Genomic DNA, 17,619 nt, shown 5'->3' with positions numbered 1-17,619 from the left:
AGTCTCTGATATAGTCAAGTCCAACACCTTATATGTGCCTACTGATTCCACTGGGTATTGACAACTACAGCAGAAAATAAAAATGTCTAAATTAATTTTAAAATATGAGTAGTGTGTCAATTGGAGCTTTTGCCTTCATTTATTGTGGATTAAATATTTTTGATAACTACTAATTTGAAAATGAAATTATTTAAACTTATGCTGTAACTCGAAATAACGTTTTGCTTACCTTTAAACTTTTTATGTAAATTTTATACAAAAATAGAGCAAGTAATTTATTTGCTAATAACATGAAGATTAATACTCTGTTTTGCTTGTAATGGTTACCTTACAATAAACTGTTCGGTATCAGTTATTGTAAATTTAAGCATTGTTTGTATAAACTTATGCTTGGTGTAAATGCAGTTTGCTGTTTAAGTTAGTTGTTGGTTTTAGGCAGTTGGGTGATTATTTTTCTGTAAAGAAGTTCAAATGTAATTGTTATGAAGATGAAATGTACTGTCATTTAGAAGACTATTTTGAAGGCAAAATACAAAACAGTGAACTCAAAATTTTGCTGTCATAATTTAATAATCATTGCTACCTGCTTGAAAACTTCAATTTATAAAGATAATTGCAGGTTCTTCATAATTTAAAATAAGAGCTAAGACATGAAGCCATTATATAGTAGACAGCGTATTAGATTAGGAAATTATTAAAGTGTACATGACCTTTTACAAGCTGCATTAAATGCCACAAATCTCAATAGTGATTATTGAAATCTGAACTTTGGTGATTTGTTACTTCATAGTAAGAGGAGACATGATAATTATACAAACTGTCAACAGATATCAATATGATTGTGTTCTGCACAAAATATAGGATTCCAGTCAATGAATAACCATGTCAACGATGATGTCAGGGCACTTATCAAATTGGGTGGTGTTTGCTGGATAGCCCAAATCCACAATCACTTGTACACAGTCATAGATGGTGCCTTATGGCACAGTGAAGATGCCTGCCAGACTCTCAGCAGTGGAGGGACATAGGAAGAATGAAAGCAGGACATTCGCAAATTCATGTGGTCCGATGGCTTAACATGAATCATTCTGCTGTTTTATGGATGTGGCAACAGTTTATAGAGACCAGAACTGTATCCCAGAGACCAGAGCAGGGCCAACCACATGTGACATCAGAAAGAGAGGCCTGCTATTTGCCTGCAAGGGAACAACGGTACTGCCTTAGACTGCTTGACAACTGGCATCTGACCTCACAGCACTCTACTGGACACGTATCGAGGCAAATGGTGTACAGAAGGCTTCTACAGAGTAACCTCTATTGCCAGAGACCTGCTATATGTGTACATCTGACACGTTTTGACAGAAGAGAATGTCTAGATTGGAATCATCAACATGCCACCTGGATGGTCAAACAGTGGGCCAGATGAGTGCCAATTTGGTCTGGAAAGTGGTTCTCAACAGATTTGCATCTGGAGGGAATGTGGAACATGATTTCGGTACCCAAACATCATGGAAAGAGACTGATATCAAGGAGGGTCCCTAATGATGTGAGCAGGGATTATGTTGACACTTAGACAGCTCTTCATGAACTTATACAGTTGAATCAGCAACGTTTAACTTCTGTCAGTTACTGTGATGAGATTTGGGACCTCATGTAGGGTTTTTGTGAGGTGCTGTGGGCACAGACTTCCTACTGATGGATGATAATGCTTGAACTCATACAGCACGAGTGGTTAATTCTTGGAAATGGAAGAATTTGCAGGAATAGAGTGGCCTGCTCACTCTCCCAATTTGAATCCCATAGAGCATGTCTGGGATGCATCACTTCAGCATCCACTAACCACTCTCCAAGACTTGTGAGTAGCTCTGCAAGAAGAATGGGCATTATTGCTTCAACATGAGATTGGTGACATCATTTACAACATGCTCCATCACTGTCAGGCCTGTACTGATGCCAGAAATGGTCACACCCTATACTGAGCACATTAACAAGTTGTTGGAATGTGTGTTTAAATCCGTTAAGTTGGAAAAAATGAAGAACCATTACGCATGCTGCAGTTGTTTAGGATCTGTATCCTTTATATTGTTTCTACTTTACTATCACCTGTTCATATTATTTTGTAGCAAAATAAATGCAACTTTGCAAAATGTCTGTTGTTACTTTGGTTTTGGACACCGGTGTAGAGTAATTAAATTTTTGTCATTGTTTACATTTTGTGTATCTCCCCACAAGCTCCCTCCCCTAAAAAATCTATCCACCTGTAGAAATCCTTGCAGATCTTGATCCCCTCCTATATTTCCTCATCTGCTTGCCCTTGCCAAAATAAATCCTCTACCCCCCCCCCCCCCCCCCCCTCTCCCAAATGAATCTCCTACCGCCTCATCAGTTTCAGGACCCTTTTCACCCATATTGAGCATCATGCATCTCCTACACAAACTTTAAATTCTGTATTGACAATTTTGCTCATAGTTTCTAATCCTAGTATTGCCATACCTCTCAACATTATCCCAAGGCATCCTTCCATCCTGTCACAGTACAACTCCAACAGACTTCCATGTACAGATCCTGAAATCCACTGTGACATTTATCATCCTCTTCTAATTTGTTTTCTATTTTATCCTCACTTTCTTCCTCCTCACCTTTAAGGTTTACAACCCATCTGCTCCTTAAACCTCAATCTGGTTGCTCCCCTAGAAAAATCTTTTCACACACTCACCCTTCCCGACATTAGGAACTCCCCCACTTGATAGACTTCATCTCTAAACTATCCACCCCTCACCTACAACAGCAGCATATGACCTCCATTCCCCCCTGCCACTAGTTGTACATATCTGGCACAATTTCTTCACTAGGACTTTTCCTTCAAGCAACACCACCAAATTCCAGTGTCTCATTAATGATGATAAGACTATGAGAAACAACAGTACTGAGAAGATGTCACCAATCTGTCACCACATCCTTTGAGACATCACAATATAATTTCATTCATTTTTAAGTTAGTAAAGTAGTAAATATGCTGCATTTATTTCTATAGTTAAAAGATGTGGTGCAATTTTGAAATTTGTAATTTCCCTTGGTTGAGGAATGATGGTTCATATCTGTTGACAGGACTGAAAGAATAATATAGATGAAACTATTATGAGAAGTAGGAAATCCAGAATTCATGACCAGATAATTATTTTTTGGACCAGACACTGGGCATCGACAGTGAATTCTGCATTGTGGAGAGCTTCGTGACGGGGGTTGTTGACAACTGGCCTGATACGCTGCGCCCGCATCGCCGACGCTTCACATTTGGGGTATGCTGCCTCATGTTGTTGCTGGGGATCCCCATGGTCACACATGTAAGTACTTCACAGTATGTACTGTTTGAGATTTTTCCAATGTTATAACTGCTTGAAAAGTTCTCAGAAACTGCATTGCATGGTGTTGTGTAAACTTCAATTATACAGCTGCTCATTGTCTTCACATTCATATCTGAAGATGACGAGCAGCTGCCTGATTTAAATGTTGTGTCTTTTCCAAGATACAATCCAATAATCCAATAAAAGACCCAAGAATGTTAAAAATATTTTACAATAATTACTTAGTATCAGTGCCAGTCTGATGTACTGTCATAATCACTTGTTGACTTCATACAGGAACAGAATATAAGGCTTAGTAGATATACGTTCATTAATACATTGACAAATATGATAAGGTGTCAGTCAAAATATCCTAATTCATTCCAGAGTGAATGTCTTGTGTGAGGCATCTTAGCATAAAATTGCTTGCTGTTACTATTTGAAAAGAAAAATGACAAACCAATCTGACTTTTGATAGCTAAGTGTGACATTACTCAAATACCATGGCTTCAGAAACCATAATTGTTTGCTGCTGGTGTCCATTGTCATAACTGTTTCAATTTGTATTTTAAAATATTTCTATAGAGTTACTTTATATCACTAGGCAACCTTTTAGAGACATGTCTTCCAGCAGCAAGTGGGCTCTTATCCATAACTCTTTTATTACTCAATATCATATGATAATCTACTCTGGTTCATATTCTCTTTTCTACATTATCTTTTACAGACATAATGGTCTTAAGGACATACAAAGAGAATACAGTTAGTAAATTGTAGCTAATTAAACAGTCCCTTGAGGACTGACATTAACTTATGACAGCAGTTATTCCAACTGCTCTCATCTAATTGAATACCATATACATGTAAACTGCAGGTACCCCACTTAAATCTCAATGACATATTGAAAATGTCAGTGGATTAATCCATAGTAGATATGTTTTAGCTCTGGGAGAGTTATGGTTGTGAGACATTTTAGTAAGTTCCTAAAAATTGCAGCTAATCTGTCTACAGATGTAGCTGATGCATTCTTTTCATGTAAAATGCTCATTAGTCACTCTGCCTAAAATTTTATGTTTATGAGGTAGGAAAAGGGAGAGAAGGAAACACAGTGGGTGAATATGGATTGGGGGAGAGAAAAGAAAGAGGAAGCCGTCTGGTAGAATTTTGCACAGAGCATAACTTAATTATAGCTAACACATGGTTCAAGAATCATAAAAGAAGGTTGTATACGAGGAAGAATCCTGCAGATACTAGAAGGTATCAGATAGATTATATAATGGTAAGACAGAGATTTAGGAACCGGGTTTTAAATTGTAAGACATTTCTAGGGGCAGATGTGGATTCTGACCACAATCTATTGGTTAAGAACTGTCGATTAAAACTGAAGAAACTGCAAAAAGGTGGGAATTTAAGGAGATGGGACCTGGATAAACTGACTAAACCAGATGTTGTACAGAGTTTCAGGGAGAGCATAAGGGAACAATTGACAGGAATGGGGGAAAGAAATATAGTAGTAGAAGAATGGGTAGCTCTGAGGGATGAAGTAGTGAAGGCAGCAGAGGATCAAGTAGGTAAAAAGACGAGGGCTAGTAGAAATCCTTGGGTAAGAGAAGAAATATTGAATTTAATTGATGAAAGAAGAAAATATAAAAATGCAGTAAATGAAGCAGGCAAAAGGGAATACAAACGTCTCAAAAATGAGATCGACAGGAAGTGCAAAATGGCTAAGCAGGGATGGCTAGAGGACAAATGTAAGGATGTAGATGCTTATCTCACTAGGGGTAAGATAGATACTGCCTACAGGAAAATTAAAGAGACCTTTGGAGAAAAGAGAGCCACTTGTATGAATATCAAGAGCTCAGATGGAAACCCAGTTCTAAGCAAAGAAGGGAAAGCAGAAAGGTGGAAGGAGTAGATAGAGGGTCTATACATGGGCGATGTGCTTGAGGACAATATTATGGAAATAGAAGAGGATGTAGAAGAAGATGAAATGGGAGATACGATACTGCGTGAAGAGTTTGACAGAGCACTGAAAGACCTGAGTCGAAACAAGGCCCCGAGAGTAGACAACATTCCATTGGAACTACTGACGGCCTTGGGAGAGCCAGTCATGGAAAAACTCTACCATCTGGTGAGCAAGATGTATGAGACAGGCGAAATACCCTCAGACTTCAAGAAGAATATAATAATTCCAATCCCAAAGAAAGCAGGTGTTGACAGATGTGAAAATTACTGAACTATCAGTTTAATAAGGCACGGCTGCAAAATACTAACGCGTATTCTTTACAGACAAATGGAAAAACTGGTAGATGCCGACCTCAGTGAAGATCAGTTTGGATTCCGCAGAAATGTTGGAACACGTTAGGCAATACTGACCCTAAGACTTATCTTAGAAGAAAGATTAAGGAAAGGCAAACCTATATTTCTAGCATTTGTAGACTTAGAGAAAACTTTTGACAATGTTGACTGGAATACTCTCTTTCAAATTCTGAAGGTGGCAGGTGTAAAATACAAGGAGCGAGAGGCTATTTACAATTTGTACAGAAACCAGATGGCAGTTATAAGAGTCGAGGGACATGAAAGTGAAGCAGTGGTTGGGAAGGGAGTGAGACAGGGTTGTAGCCTGTCTCTGATGTTATTCAATCTGTATATTGAGCAAGCAGTGAAGGAAACAAAAGAAAAATTTGGAGTAGGTATTAAAGTCCATGGAGAAGAAATAAAAACATTGAGGTTCGCCGATGACATTGTAATTCTGTCAGAGACAGCAAAGACTTGGAAGAGCAGTTGAACAGAATGGACAGCATCTTGAAAGTAGGATATAAGATGAACATCAACAAAAGCAAAATGAGAATAATGGAATGTAGTCGAATTAAGTCAGGTGATGCTGAGGGAATCAGATAAAGAAATAAGACAATTAAGGTAATAAAGGAGTTTTGCTATTTGGGGAGCAAAATAACTGATGATGGTCGAAGTAGAGAGGATATAAAATGTAGACTGGCAATGGCAAGGAAAGCGGTTCTGAAGAAGAGAAATTTGTTAACATCGAGTATAGATTTAAGTGTCAGGAAGTCGTTTCTGAAAGTATTTGTATGGAGTGTAGCCATGTATGGAAGTGAAACATGGACGATAAATAGTTTGGACAAGAAGAGAATAGAAGCTTTCGAAATGTGGTGCTACAGAAGAATGCTGATGATTAGATGGGTAGATCACATCACTAATGAGGAGGTACTGAATAGAATTGGGGTGAAGAGGAGTTTGTGGCACAACTTGACAAGAAGGAGGGACCGGTTGGTAGGACTTGTTCTGAGGCATCAAGAGATCACAAATTTAGCATTGGAGGGCAGTGTGGAGGGTAAAAATCGTAGAGGGAGACCAAGAGATGAATATACTAAGCAGATTCAGAAGGATGTAGGTTGCAGTAAGTACTGGGAGATGAAGAAGCTTGCACAGGATAGAGTAGCATGGAGAGCTGCATCAAACCAGTCTCAGGACTGAAGACAACAACAACAACGAGGTTTTTCAGGTAAAAACAGTTATTTGAGATTCTTGACCACTTGAGGCTACTAATAATTTAACAAAAACTTCATCATTACTCTCTTCTGATTATTTAATTGACTTTGTTCATGACGAGATATTTATTACCGGGCCAAAGTTCTGGTTATTGTTTTTCTCTATTAACTGTTTAGTACAGCCCCATCTTGCATTAAAAACAAAGCAATGCAAATTCATTACCATCTTGCATCAACCCACCATAGGAGGAAATAGACACAACTTCTACATATAAATACTTACTGTGAAAGCTTGAATTTTGAAATTGTATTAAGAAAAGGCATTCAACCTCCCTCACATCAGTTGTAAATTACAACAGTGCATTTGCTTTACATTTAAAGTTAACATTGAAAAACTATAAAAACTATTCTATTTACAGTTCTTTACATACATCACCATTTATCAAATTACTCCTGAGTGCACCATAATCTAATTTGGATTAAAAATAGGATCTTATTACAGGTTATATCCAGCAGGGCATAGAAAATCTATCACACTCTGGACATATGGCAATTGCAATGATACAAATTAGTAAATTCAAAAGCCATTTCAGTTTACGGTGCTAATGGAAACTTAAACACTGCTTGGAAATGAAGGTTTTTGTGATTCAAAAGTAATATTGCAAACTATTAGGTCCACCATACAAGACACTCACATGTTACTCTAATTGGCACAAACATTCAGATGGAAAAATCATATTTCCATTTCCATGAAGATCTCACTTCAGAACCGTGGAGAAGTGCATATAACCTCAATATGTGTGTCTTGCAGCATCTGAGGCAATATTTCATGCATCTGCGCTTTACACTTGTTTGATCTGGACTCTTTACTTGTTTGCTCACTCTGAACATGGCTGTTTTCTGTTAGCTCCTCTGACTAATGATGCTACCTCCAATTTTGGTTTGCTAGTCTCAAATTCTATTTGCACTGATACTTTACACGTTTATCCGTTTGTAATCTTCTCTGTAAAAATAATCAGAGATTATGTAACACATGTGCACTTCAGTCATAAAATGACAATCATCTGGAAACTTTAGATGATTAATACAATGACATTATAAGAAGCATAAGCATGAATCATAATTCACTTTTTCAGTAACCATGCCAAACATTTCAGAGTTAAAGAAAAAAATCATTTGTCTTGTGTACGTAACATTAGGTTGCTGTGTTGAAAGTTCTGAGGCTGAACAGCTTGCAGATGACTGATCTATGTGGTGCAAGCTGTTACCTAAATATGCAGAACAAATAAACAGCTTTGCAGGTGTTGAATAAGTGGGCTGCAGTAAAATCTAGGCCCACACAGTACATCTATGTCTACACTGTGAACAACATCCTCAAGTGCATAATCTGTCAGCATATCTTCAAGACAAAATTTGGATTCATCAGACATGATAGGTGTAGGGGAGGTACTATGCCACAGTCACTGGTCATACAAGGCCAAGACTTTATTTGTAAGTGTAAACAGCCTATATTATTGATACAAATCTTTAGTGTATCTGTTATATAAAGTTAAATTACAATGTGATAATTTTTTATTATTTATTATCTACACGGTTAACTATTAAAATTGCAAACCGCAAAGGCAGCATGCACCAAATGTCAAATGGGCATTAAGTGTGCTATATGCTTGGAGATGAAAATAATTAGTAGCCTTTACCTATAATTTAAACACAACTTGTATGCATTTTTACACAAATTATTACTATAAATAGGAATTTTTACCTTTACGTTGGGAACTCATGGTACAGTATGCATTATTACATCCAAGAGAGGATCAATTCCCATCATCCTAACTATCTCTATTATTAATAAAAATTTCACTTATTTCAAAATCTAATTATGTCTATCACTATTATTGGTCTACAGCTTGATCCCCCTTTCGGTCACTTTTATACACTATGTTTATATCTAATTGGGACAGACTGTAAACAATAGTAACATCACTTCTTTCTGCCACATTTCACAACACACTCCATCACTCCCCAATCCATAGGAATATTCTGCCAGCACCTTTGGCATTATTGTGGCATTATGGTTGCATCTATGTCTATTGTTGTCTGTTGACTCCCTGGTTGGAAGGGATGACTCTTTTATTCCAAGGTAGTGTTGTTGCTGCTGGTGGAGAGTGCAGCCACATGCTGGTTCACATCACCCTGGTTCTAGTTTCTTGGCTGGTGAGAGGCAGCCCATAGCTGCACTTCCATTCTGTTGTTGTTGTTGTTGCAACTGCTGCATAGGCACATGTTGGCTGTTCATCTGTCACAGCTTGATCTTTGCTGCCTTCACTGCATTGCTTCTTGACCTTCTGCCATAACCTTCAACAGTGAAGTAGATGGGGATTGATCAATAAGGTAATGTGTTATCCAAGCTTTTCTTGAAACAGCACCAGCAGTATTGGCTAAGACCTGCCATTCTGTCTCACAGTGCATGATACAACAATCAGCAATATTGGCATACTGTGGACATCCACAGATGTTGTGTTCTGGCAAGCCTTCTTCATCACAGGCACAGTCAGAGATTTGTCTTCAACCAGCTCAATTCCAGTAGGTGACATAAGGCCCATGACCCATCAAGAAATGTGTCAGGCCTCTTGAGGGACTGTGGTGACTCCTTCCCTGTCTCTGTTTTGTATTTTGGAGAAAACCATACATTCACCTCACTGTTTGAGCATCATGCTGTTATTTCTGCCACAGGCGAAGGATCTGATTGTGAATTTGCTGCTTGCTTGTAGCCTGTATTCCTATTATGTTCAGCACTTTGTGGCATTGTTATTTCTTCAGCCAGTATATCATCATTCTTGTTTTTTCTCATATATGGAGATCCAATGGACATAATGTAAGTGTTAGCTGCAGTGCCTCAACTGACAACACAAAAAGCTCCTATCAGCAAAAGGAATAGTTCTCATTGCACTCTATTGATATCCATGGAGGTGTTATCATCAGAAATCTGTGTGCCAAAACAATTGCACAGTACCCCATAATTGCAGTTAGGATAGCATAATGATACAGTCATATTGTTTGCATTTACATGTTCTTATTGTTTACATTTGTAGTTTACAATAGTAACAGGCTAAACTAATACTTTTGTGTATCATGTTCCTGCCCTCTTACTCATTTATTCAATAAATGCACTATAATTTTGTTGCTTATCAAAGAAGGTGCCTGTGTATCTCTTTTGGGGACCTATTGCTTAATTTCAAGACTGGGTGTCTTAAAAGGATCTGTTTTTAACATGTACAACTACATTATATTTTCAGTCACAAGAAACAATTGAACTCCTTGGCACCTTTGACATAACTGCTGAAGGACTATCTTACATCATTCTTCCAGGTTACTTCTGGAGCTGCCCATTACAAATACCATCAAGTCATTGTGATATGTCACTACTCCTATGACTGCTTTGTTATCCTACAGCTTTCCTAATACTGGACCGAGAACCAGATCCCAGGAGATTGAGTTATTTATTGCTCCCTATGGGCAGCCTTTTAAAATTTGTTTTGTAAGGGTCTCTCTTTGGTATGATAGAGTTGCTTCTTTGTTTTGACAACAGTTCTTAAAACAGTTACAGAACACTCAGGGGCAGTCTAAGCTCCTCAGGTGGCCACCATAAATGATCAGAAGTCAAGTTATAGTCCGCCATTATGGCTACAACAGCTTATGTAGAACAATTTTTGCAAGTGTTATTGCCTCATTTACCATGTCCTCTGTTTACTTCCCACTTCTGGATCCAAACTGTAGTGACTTCATTCCATGAAGAAGTCTTTTCTGTGGCCTACCAAACAGCAGCTTCTCCAGCACTTCCTCTTAGGTATTGAGAAAGCAAGTTGATCTGTAGGAGTTTGGAGTGAGGGGCTCCTTGTCTTCAGCCCTTTTCAAGATAATCACATTTAATTTCTTCCATATATCTACTATTCTTCCTTGTAGCTAACATGTGTTACAGAGTTGGCAGAAATACAAACTTACGTGTGTATGAAGGGCATGTAGAACTTCAGTAGGGATGTGATCGGAGCCAGGTGATTCATTCCTTTTCAGTTCCAGGATTATTTCCTCAGTTCCTTTTCCATAAATGGAAAAACTGTCCCATCTCCACTATATGCTTCCCTACTTTTGTTCCACAATTCTCTGTGTTCATCAAATTCATCCTCTGAAGTGTCATGTGGGAGGACAGCGTCAATCAGTAATTGTGCAGATTAGCAGCAGCTTTCTGTCATTCTGTTGTCTGCTCATTTTAGAGTTGATGACATTGTCAGAGATGTTATCTTTTGACAGACAATTTTATATGGTGTACCCCACTGAAAATATCTGGGTTGTCGAGAGATGAGCCAGTCTCTCTATGACTGATTAACTCTGGCACATAGTTGAAGGAGCACGCATTGATGTACCACATGTCATCCAGGCTTAGCTTGACATAATGCCCGACTGGGTTACAGTTGCTGCTGCCAGAGGTGGCAGCCTTGCTACTACACTGTACATGCACAATAAGTAAAATTTTGTTATTTGCTAACATTCTTAGCATTGCAAGTTTAATGGCCAGCAGTGTATGAACTTAGACCTATGTCCACTTCTTTCACTGTTGAAGGGTTTCCAGCACCAGATGTGGGACTATTATCCAGTACTTGTCTAACTGAATTGTATATTAGCATAGTGTAACTCAGTTGCAATACATGCAGAGCACAATAACCTGCAGAAAACAGACCAAAACTGTCTGCAGTTGCCTTTGTGAAGGTGGCCTCTTTCCTTGCAGGTCCAAGATGTGCCACTTACTAATAATATGAAGCAGTATCAGGGGTTTGCATACTGCCACTGTTCAGTGTTCATGGTGTGCTAACACAGCAGGTACTAGCCGGGTACTGTCAAATCATGAATGAAAAATGGCAGCTTCCTTCCATCACAGGGATGGGATAAACACATGGAAGACACCCTTTACATGAATGATGGCAACCTCACCTAGGAGGTATTGACAAAGTGAAGAATAAAGTGAATGGCTGTTTCAGCGAAAATTTGGTGTTCAATTACAACAGCACAAGGAAGAGATAAGGGACTTTCAAGTCTCAGACAATAGCCAGTTCGGCATATCATCTCACACCCAAAGCTATTTTGTAGAGGAGCCCCATGAATAGTGAGACATTAGATGTGTGCAAGCTATCTTTTCTGAAGAGTTCTCAGTCGGCAGTAAGACCATCAGTTCAAGGAATTATGTTAAGAGGAGTCCATAGCATTTTTGAGGTGAGTCTACAATTCATCAGTGTGTCAGGTCAAGGGAGAATGCATAATGTGATTGGGCATTGCCATATTGGCAAAAACAGGAAAGTGTGTAGAGTTGGAGATACGCAAAAAATTTCCAAAAGGAAATTTCTTTTATAATGTGCATGTCATTGGCTATATTCTTCCACCCATAACAACTGAAGGCATTAATGATTTACTGTCATCGTAATCATGGTTTATGGAGTGTTATAACAGGCGTGATGCTATGTTACATGAGTTTGAATGAGTGTTAAGAATTAATTGCACATGGCCCAGCAATAACTACTACCCGTGTGAAACTATAGGCATCAAACTCTTCCTTTAACAACATTACCTGCACTTTATTCCCTAAAGACAATGCACAGCCTCATGATGGTCAGAATATCATAGTCTTCTCTGCAATACAGCAGAAAAATGTTTCTTATTCGATGTGCCCATTTGCGAGACACCTTATAAATGGATACCTGGATATATGGTTGACCTCCAGGATTCACCCACACACACACACACACGCACATGCACGCACACACACACACACACACACACACACACACACACACACACACACACACACAAGTGTGTCAGTTATTTATATTTCAGTAAGGATTTTCTATTACCAGACCACCTACTCTCTCAGGGAAACATATGGTTGATTGAGTGAATAATCTTGTTGTATAGTTATGATGAAATGAAATGGTGTCTTAAAAGTTGTATGCTGCCTTTTTGTAACCCATGATATGTGTGTCAGTACAATGTAGTTCTAAATGCAATGGGAGGCTTGATCCCACTGTAAGATTCTGTGTCCTGAAGAGGATATTATACCACACTGTAATTCAAAATATAAAAACAATAATCTTCTTTTTCTTATCCCACAGGGAGGTGCATATGTCTTTCAGCTGATGGACTTCTATTCTGCAAGTGGAATGTCTCTGTTGTGGGTGTGCTTCTTCCAGACAATTGCTATATCCTGGATATTTGGCGCTGACAAGTTTTGTGACTGTGTGCAGCAGATGATGGGTGTCAGGCCAGGTCGCTTTTGGTATGCTTGCTGGGTTTTCTGTGCACCACTTGTGATGCTGGTGGGTACAAGGATTAACATATGAGACAATCACTAGAAAGCACAGTAATAAGGTCAAAGATTTATTTACTCCACATTACTGCTTTTAGATCCCTGTTGGACTATATTCTCTGTTTATAAACAGAAAATATGTTTTAATTTAATTAGAGCCTTATTTCAAATGACTGGTACTTAGTTATACCTGCAAGAAAGGAACTTCACATAACAATGATATTTATAACATGCTATATATACATACAAAAATTCATCAAGAAAGAAATGATTTACTCTGTAAGTTTCCAGACTCTACTATGCATATGTTAGTAACTAGCTGAAAGTTCACATCACTTTCTTTTATGGTTCACCAACAGCTTAAGATGGACAAACCCTGTGTTGCACTAACATGCTCTGCAAGTGATGCTACAAACATTGGTTTTTACTTGAGAGCAGATTGTAAAATTCTCTATCAATTCCATAGATGTGCTTTTTCCTTTCTTCTCTACTAAAACAAATATTTATCATATGACATCATCTTTTCCTATCTCAAATGTACATTCTTCATTTTATTCAGGCACAGCTATAAGAAATCTTTTTGTGTTGAAATTTACTTAAGTGAATTGTTTGTATCTTAATATTATGGCTTTTCACAGCAGCTTGTTGATTTTGTTTTTTAAAATTGTGTGACTCTGCTCCTTTGAAACTCATAAGTAGTAGCTAGCAGAAACTTATCCCGCTACAGTTTCAGTGTTAAGTATTTGTACAGTGTTTGTTTTGCTGCTTATAATTTTCCTAATAGGTTATTTCATTTCACAGGCAATATTCTTGTTCTACTTTATACAATATAAACCTGTTACATATGGCAAGGACTACACTTATCCTGTGTGGGCAGAAGTACTGGGTATTCTCATCAGCCTTTCATCTATGCTGTGGGTGCCTGCTTATGTCATATATTACCTAGTCACATCACCAGGATCTGTTAAGGAGGTAAATATTGCACAATAGAAAGCTAATTATCTATTTCACTCCATACACAATTAATAAAATATTTTATTCTCTGTAATTCTGTAACTGCTGTTGTGATTAAGTTAAAGAGACATTTAATAAAACAACACACACACACACACACACACACACACACACACACACACAGAGAGGAGAGAGAGAGAGAGAGAGAGAGAGAGAGAGAGAGAGAGAGAGAGAGATATTTTATATTGCAGTTTTGATGAAATTTTGTGTAAAACTACACAAATATTTCCATAATGAGCAACACATAAATATATAATTTTCTTGTGACATTAATTAATATTATACAAATTGTAAGGTTTAGAAAGAATGTGGAAATAAGCTTTTTTATATAATTTATTTTCAGGTGTGTAATTTATGTATTGAAAAGCTGATTTTTGTGAAAATTCCAGACGAGTTGACTTCTAAAAATTATTTTGAAAATATTACTAAATTTATTTATTGTTTTCACATCAAACATATTGTTTTTATCTTACTCTATTATGTGAGTACCCCAGGTGCAAATCTGCCTGTGTGGAAAAAAAATTGAGCTGAAGCCTCCCTCTTGTATTAATATTAATTTTCAACTCTCTCTAATGCTGTATCAATCAGAATGCAAAAATGACTCTAAAACCTTTAAAATGAGCTTGGAAATGGTGCATTGGTGCAGAGGTGGCCATGTCTTCAACACAACAACACACTGGGTTGTAAAACCAGCCAAATCCTAACTAGATTCAAAAGAGGCCAAGATTTAAGGAATCATGACTGCTGACAAAGGGTATGGATGGAGAACTGGACATGTCATCTTGCCACACACAACACTTTATAAAAATTGCAGTTTTGAGCAGCCTGTGACCAAAATGTTTAGGTTTGCAGTACTGGAGAGAATCTCACATGTTTTTTCTTCTGTTGCTCCCTCATAAGAAGGAAAATATGAAAAGGCATTGTTTTACGAGTAACAGGAGCAGCCAGCATACTTGTTGTATTTGTTATTTTAGAAGGAGTTTATGGTCAGTTTTATTGTAGGACAATCCAAAATGGATGAGGATAATAAAGAGGAAACTTCTGCTATTAAAGAACATGTTGATGAGCTTGATAAAACTAATGCTGAAAGTAGTGTTAGTGATGACAGAGAAGAGGCCACAGGAAACTGTAGTTCAAGGAAGAGACAAAGAAATATAGAGCAGAGGATTCAAAAAAGCTAAAGTTATGGATGTGATCCATATCCTAGCACTTCTCTGGGGAGAGACATGGCCCAAGGAGGAAAAGTTAAAATTCTGCATCAAAGTTTTTGAGCTGCAGGAGTTAATGGGAATGGGCAAAAGCAAAAATGGCAAGGCTGAAGGGTTTGATTTTGAGCTTTTGGATGATGACAGTTCCCCAAACATTGTTTCAGTCATTTTACTTCGGGATTCTGTCTTTGAAATATTTCATTTTCCAAAGATTTGTTTACAAAGATTTCCTATTATCATGAAAAATGTTATTAACATTAAGTGTGAATTGAATGATTAAACCTGGCTAAAATTATTACTGCATCTTGTAAAAGTTCAAGTCTTATATTTTTATTTAAAGGCTTAAACTTCTTTAAAGATTTGAAATAAAACAGCATTTCAGCATTTTGTTCATTTAAGATTCTTTGTTTCACGTTACTTTAAAATACGACTGGTGTCTACCATGCTTCCTGACATAGCCAAATATGAACACAAATTACTTTTGTGACCAGTTTTGCAAGTATTGCACAAGCAGCCAACTGACCATTCAGTTGCAAAATGGGCTACATGTAAATTTTGATATAAAAATAATAATTTAGCCATTAATGTAGGATTGTAGAGACATTCATCATTACATTGTTAAGTTTTTTTCCTTTTTATTGAGAAAATAACCACCTCTGTATCATTACTGAGAGAGTGAAGGTACTGTTTTACTTTTGCCCAAAATCTTTTAACATGAACTTATCTGTGTTTTCACTTGGGCTGCTCATATCTCTCCTCAGTGACATCTTGGGTCTTTTTGTAGTCATCAGTTTATGTATCATGTGTACATTACTTACTATCCATAGTAGTTATCACTTTTCTACACTGAGATTCATATAACATCTGTGAGGCTATTTTTAATGTAGAAAGGATTGTGATGTATCCTGATTTGAGGGGGAAAAATTGCACCCTACATTTTGAAGTGTAGCAAACTTGTTCAGCACTCTGCATTTCCCCTGTTACCTTGTAACATTCCATTAGAAAGTCAGTGCTGTGTTGAGTTTGACTTAGATAATCAAGAAATATCTGTGTGCAATGAGTGTTTAATTTATAGTTAACTGTAGATTTTCTAATATGCAATAATTTCTACTGCTGCAAATGCATGTTTTCGTACCTGATAAAATGTCAGTTGTCGCCCATGAAGCAGTGCCATCTTGAAGCAATGTTTCAATAAGTTTCCAACTCATCATCTTCAGGTGAAATCCTGAAGATAACAAGTGTGAAACTTATAAAAATTTTTCTTCACGATGATGCTCACTCTCAGCTGATAAATTGAGAAACTGCCATCAATTTATGCTGATTTAATGTACACAGCATTTAAAACATTTTTTTACTTTTATGAATTGGTTCATCTTCATACAATATCAATAAAATTGATTATTTGTGAGCGGTATAGTGTAGAAAGAAAATTGTGTGCCAATATATATAGGGTAACATTCCACATGGGAAACGTATATCTAAAAACAAAGATGTTGTAACTTACCAAACGAAAGTGTTGGAATGTTGATAGAGACAATAAAAAATACACACACAAATTTCAAGCTTTCGCATCCCAAGGTTACTTCATCAGGAAAGAGGGAAGGAAAGGGAAAGATGATGCCGTCATTTTTATTGTCTCTATCAACATACCAACGCTTTCGTTTGGATATGTTCGTGTGTGTGTGTGTGTGTGTGTGTGTGTGTGTGTGTGTGTGTGTGTGTGTGTGTGTGTGTGTGTGTGTTTGTTTGTTTGTTTGTCTTACTTTCCCCAGCTGTCTCCAATGAAAAGGCAAAAGGAATCTGTTAATTTTACTGTGGTTTAAGTGCTAATTATACTATATCAAATTCATGAGCATATTCTACTTTAGAAGCAAAATGAGATCTCTGATGCAGATAATAAGGTCACAAACTCAAATTTTTCAAAATTGTTTATATAAAGACATATACTTGCTTTCAAAAAATATCCACAACAAATGATACAGTTTCTTGGGCTCCTTTCAAAGCTGTTTTGAATCCATTCAGTTTTGAAATTTTAAACAGACTGGTTACACACTAGCAATTAATGAAAGAGGTAGTCCAAATAGCAAACTAATATAAATCTGCAATTCAAAATTATTTTTAAAGATTGTTTTTTTCGTATTTCTGAACTGATAGCACACAACTGGCCCACAATAATAGCAGGTGTTTTCCTC

The 17,619-nt window shown here is 37.2% G+C and overlaps 1 protein-coding gene across 1 annotated transcript in view; it reads left to right on the top strand.

Moving 5' to 3' along the window:
• Positions 1-17,619, top strand: part of LOC126175673 (sodium- and chloride-dependent GABA transporter 1-like) — a 159,183-nt gene that overhangs the window by 120,689 nt on the left and 20,875 nt on the right. Inside the window, exons 9-11 of the mRNA XM_049922597.1 lie at positions 3,192-3,344; positions 13,012-13,215; positions 14,007-14,177. Of these exons, the coding sequence (XP_049778554.1) occupies positions 3,192-3,344; positions 13,012-13,215; positions 14,007-14,177 (528 nt within the window). The remainder of the gene's footprint in view (positions 1-3,191; positions 3,345-13,011; positions 13,216-14,006; positions 14,178-17,619) is intronic.

This window comes from Schistocerca cancellata, chromosome 3, assembly GCF_023864275.1.
Source record: "Schistocerca cancellata isolate TAMUIC-IGC-003103 chromosome 3, iqSchCanc2.1, whole genome shotgun sequence".
NCBI lineage: Eukaryota > Metazoa > Arthropoda > Insecta > Orthoptera > Acrididae > Schistocerca > Schistocerca cancellata.
The sequence above is the reverse complement of the archived record's forward strand: the minus strand, read 5'-3'. Positions and strand labels throughout refer to the sequence as shown.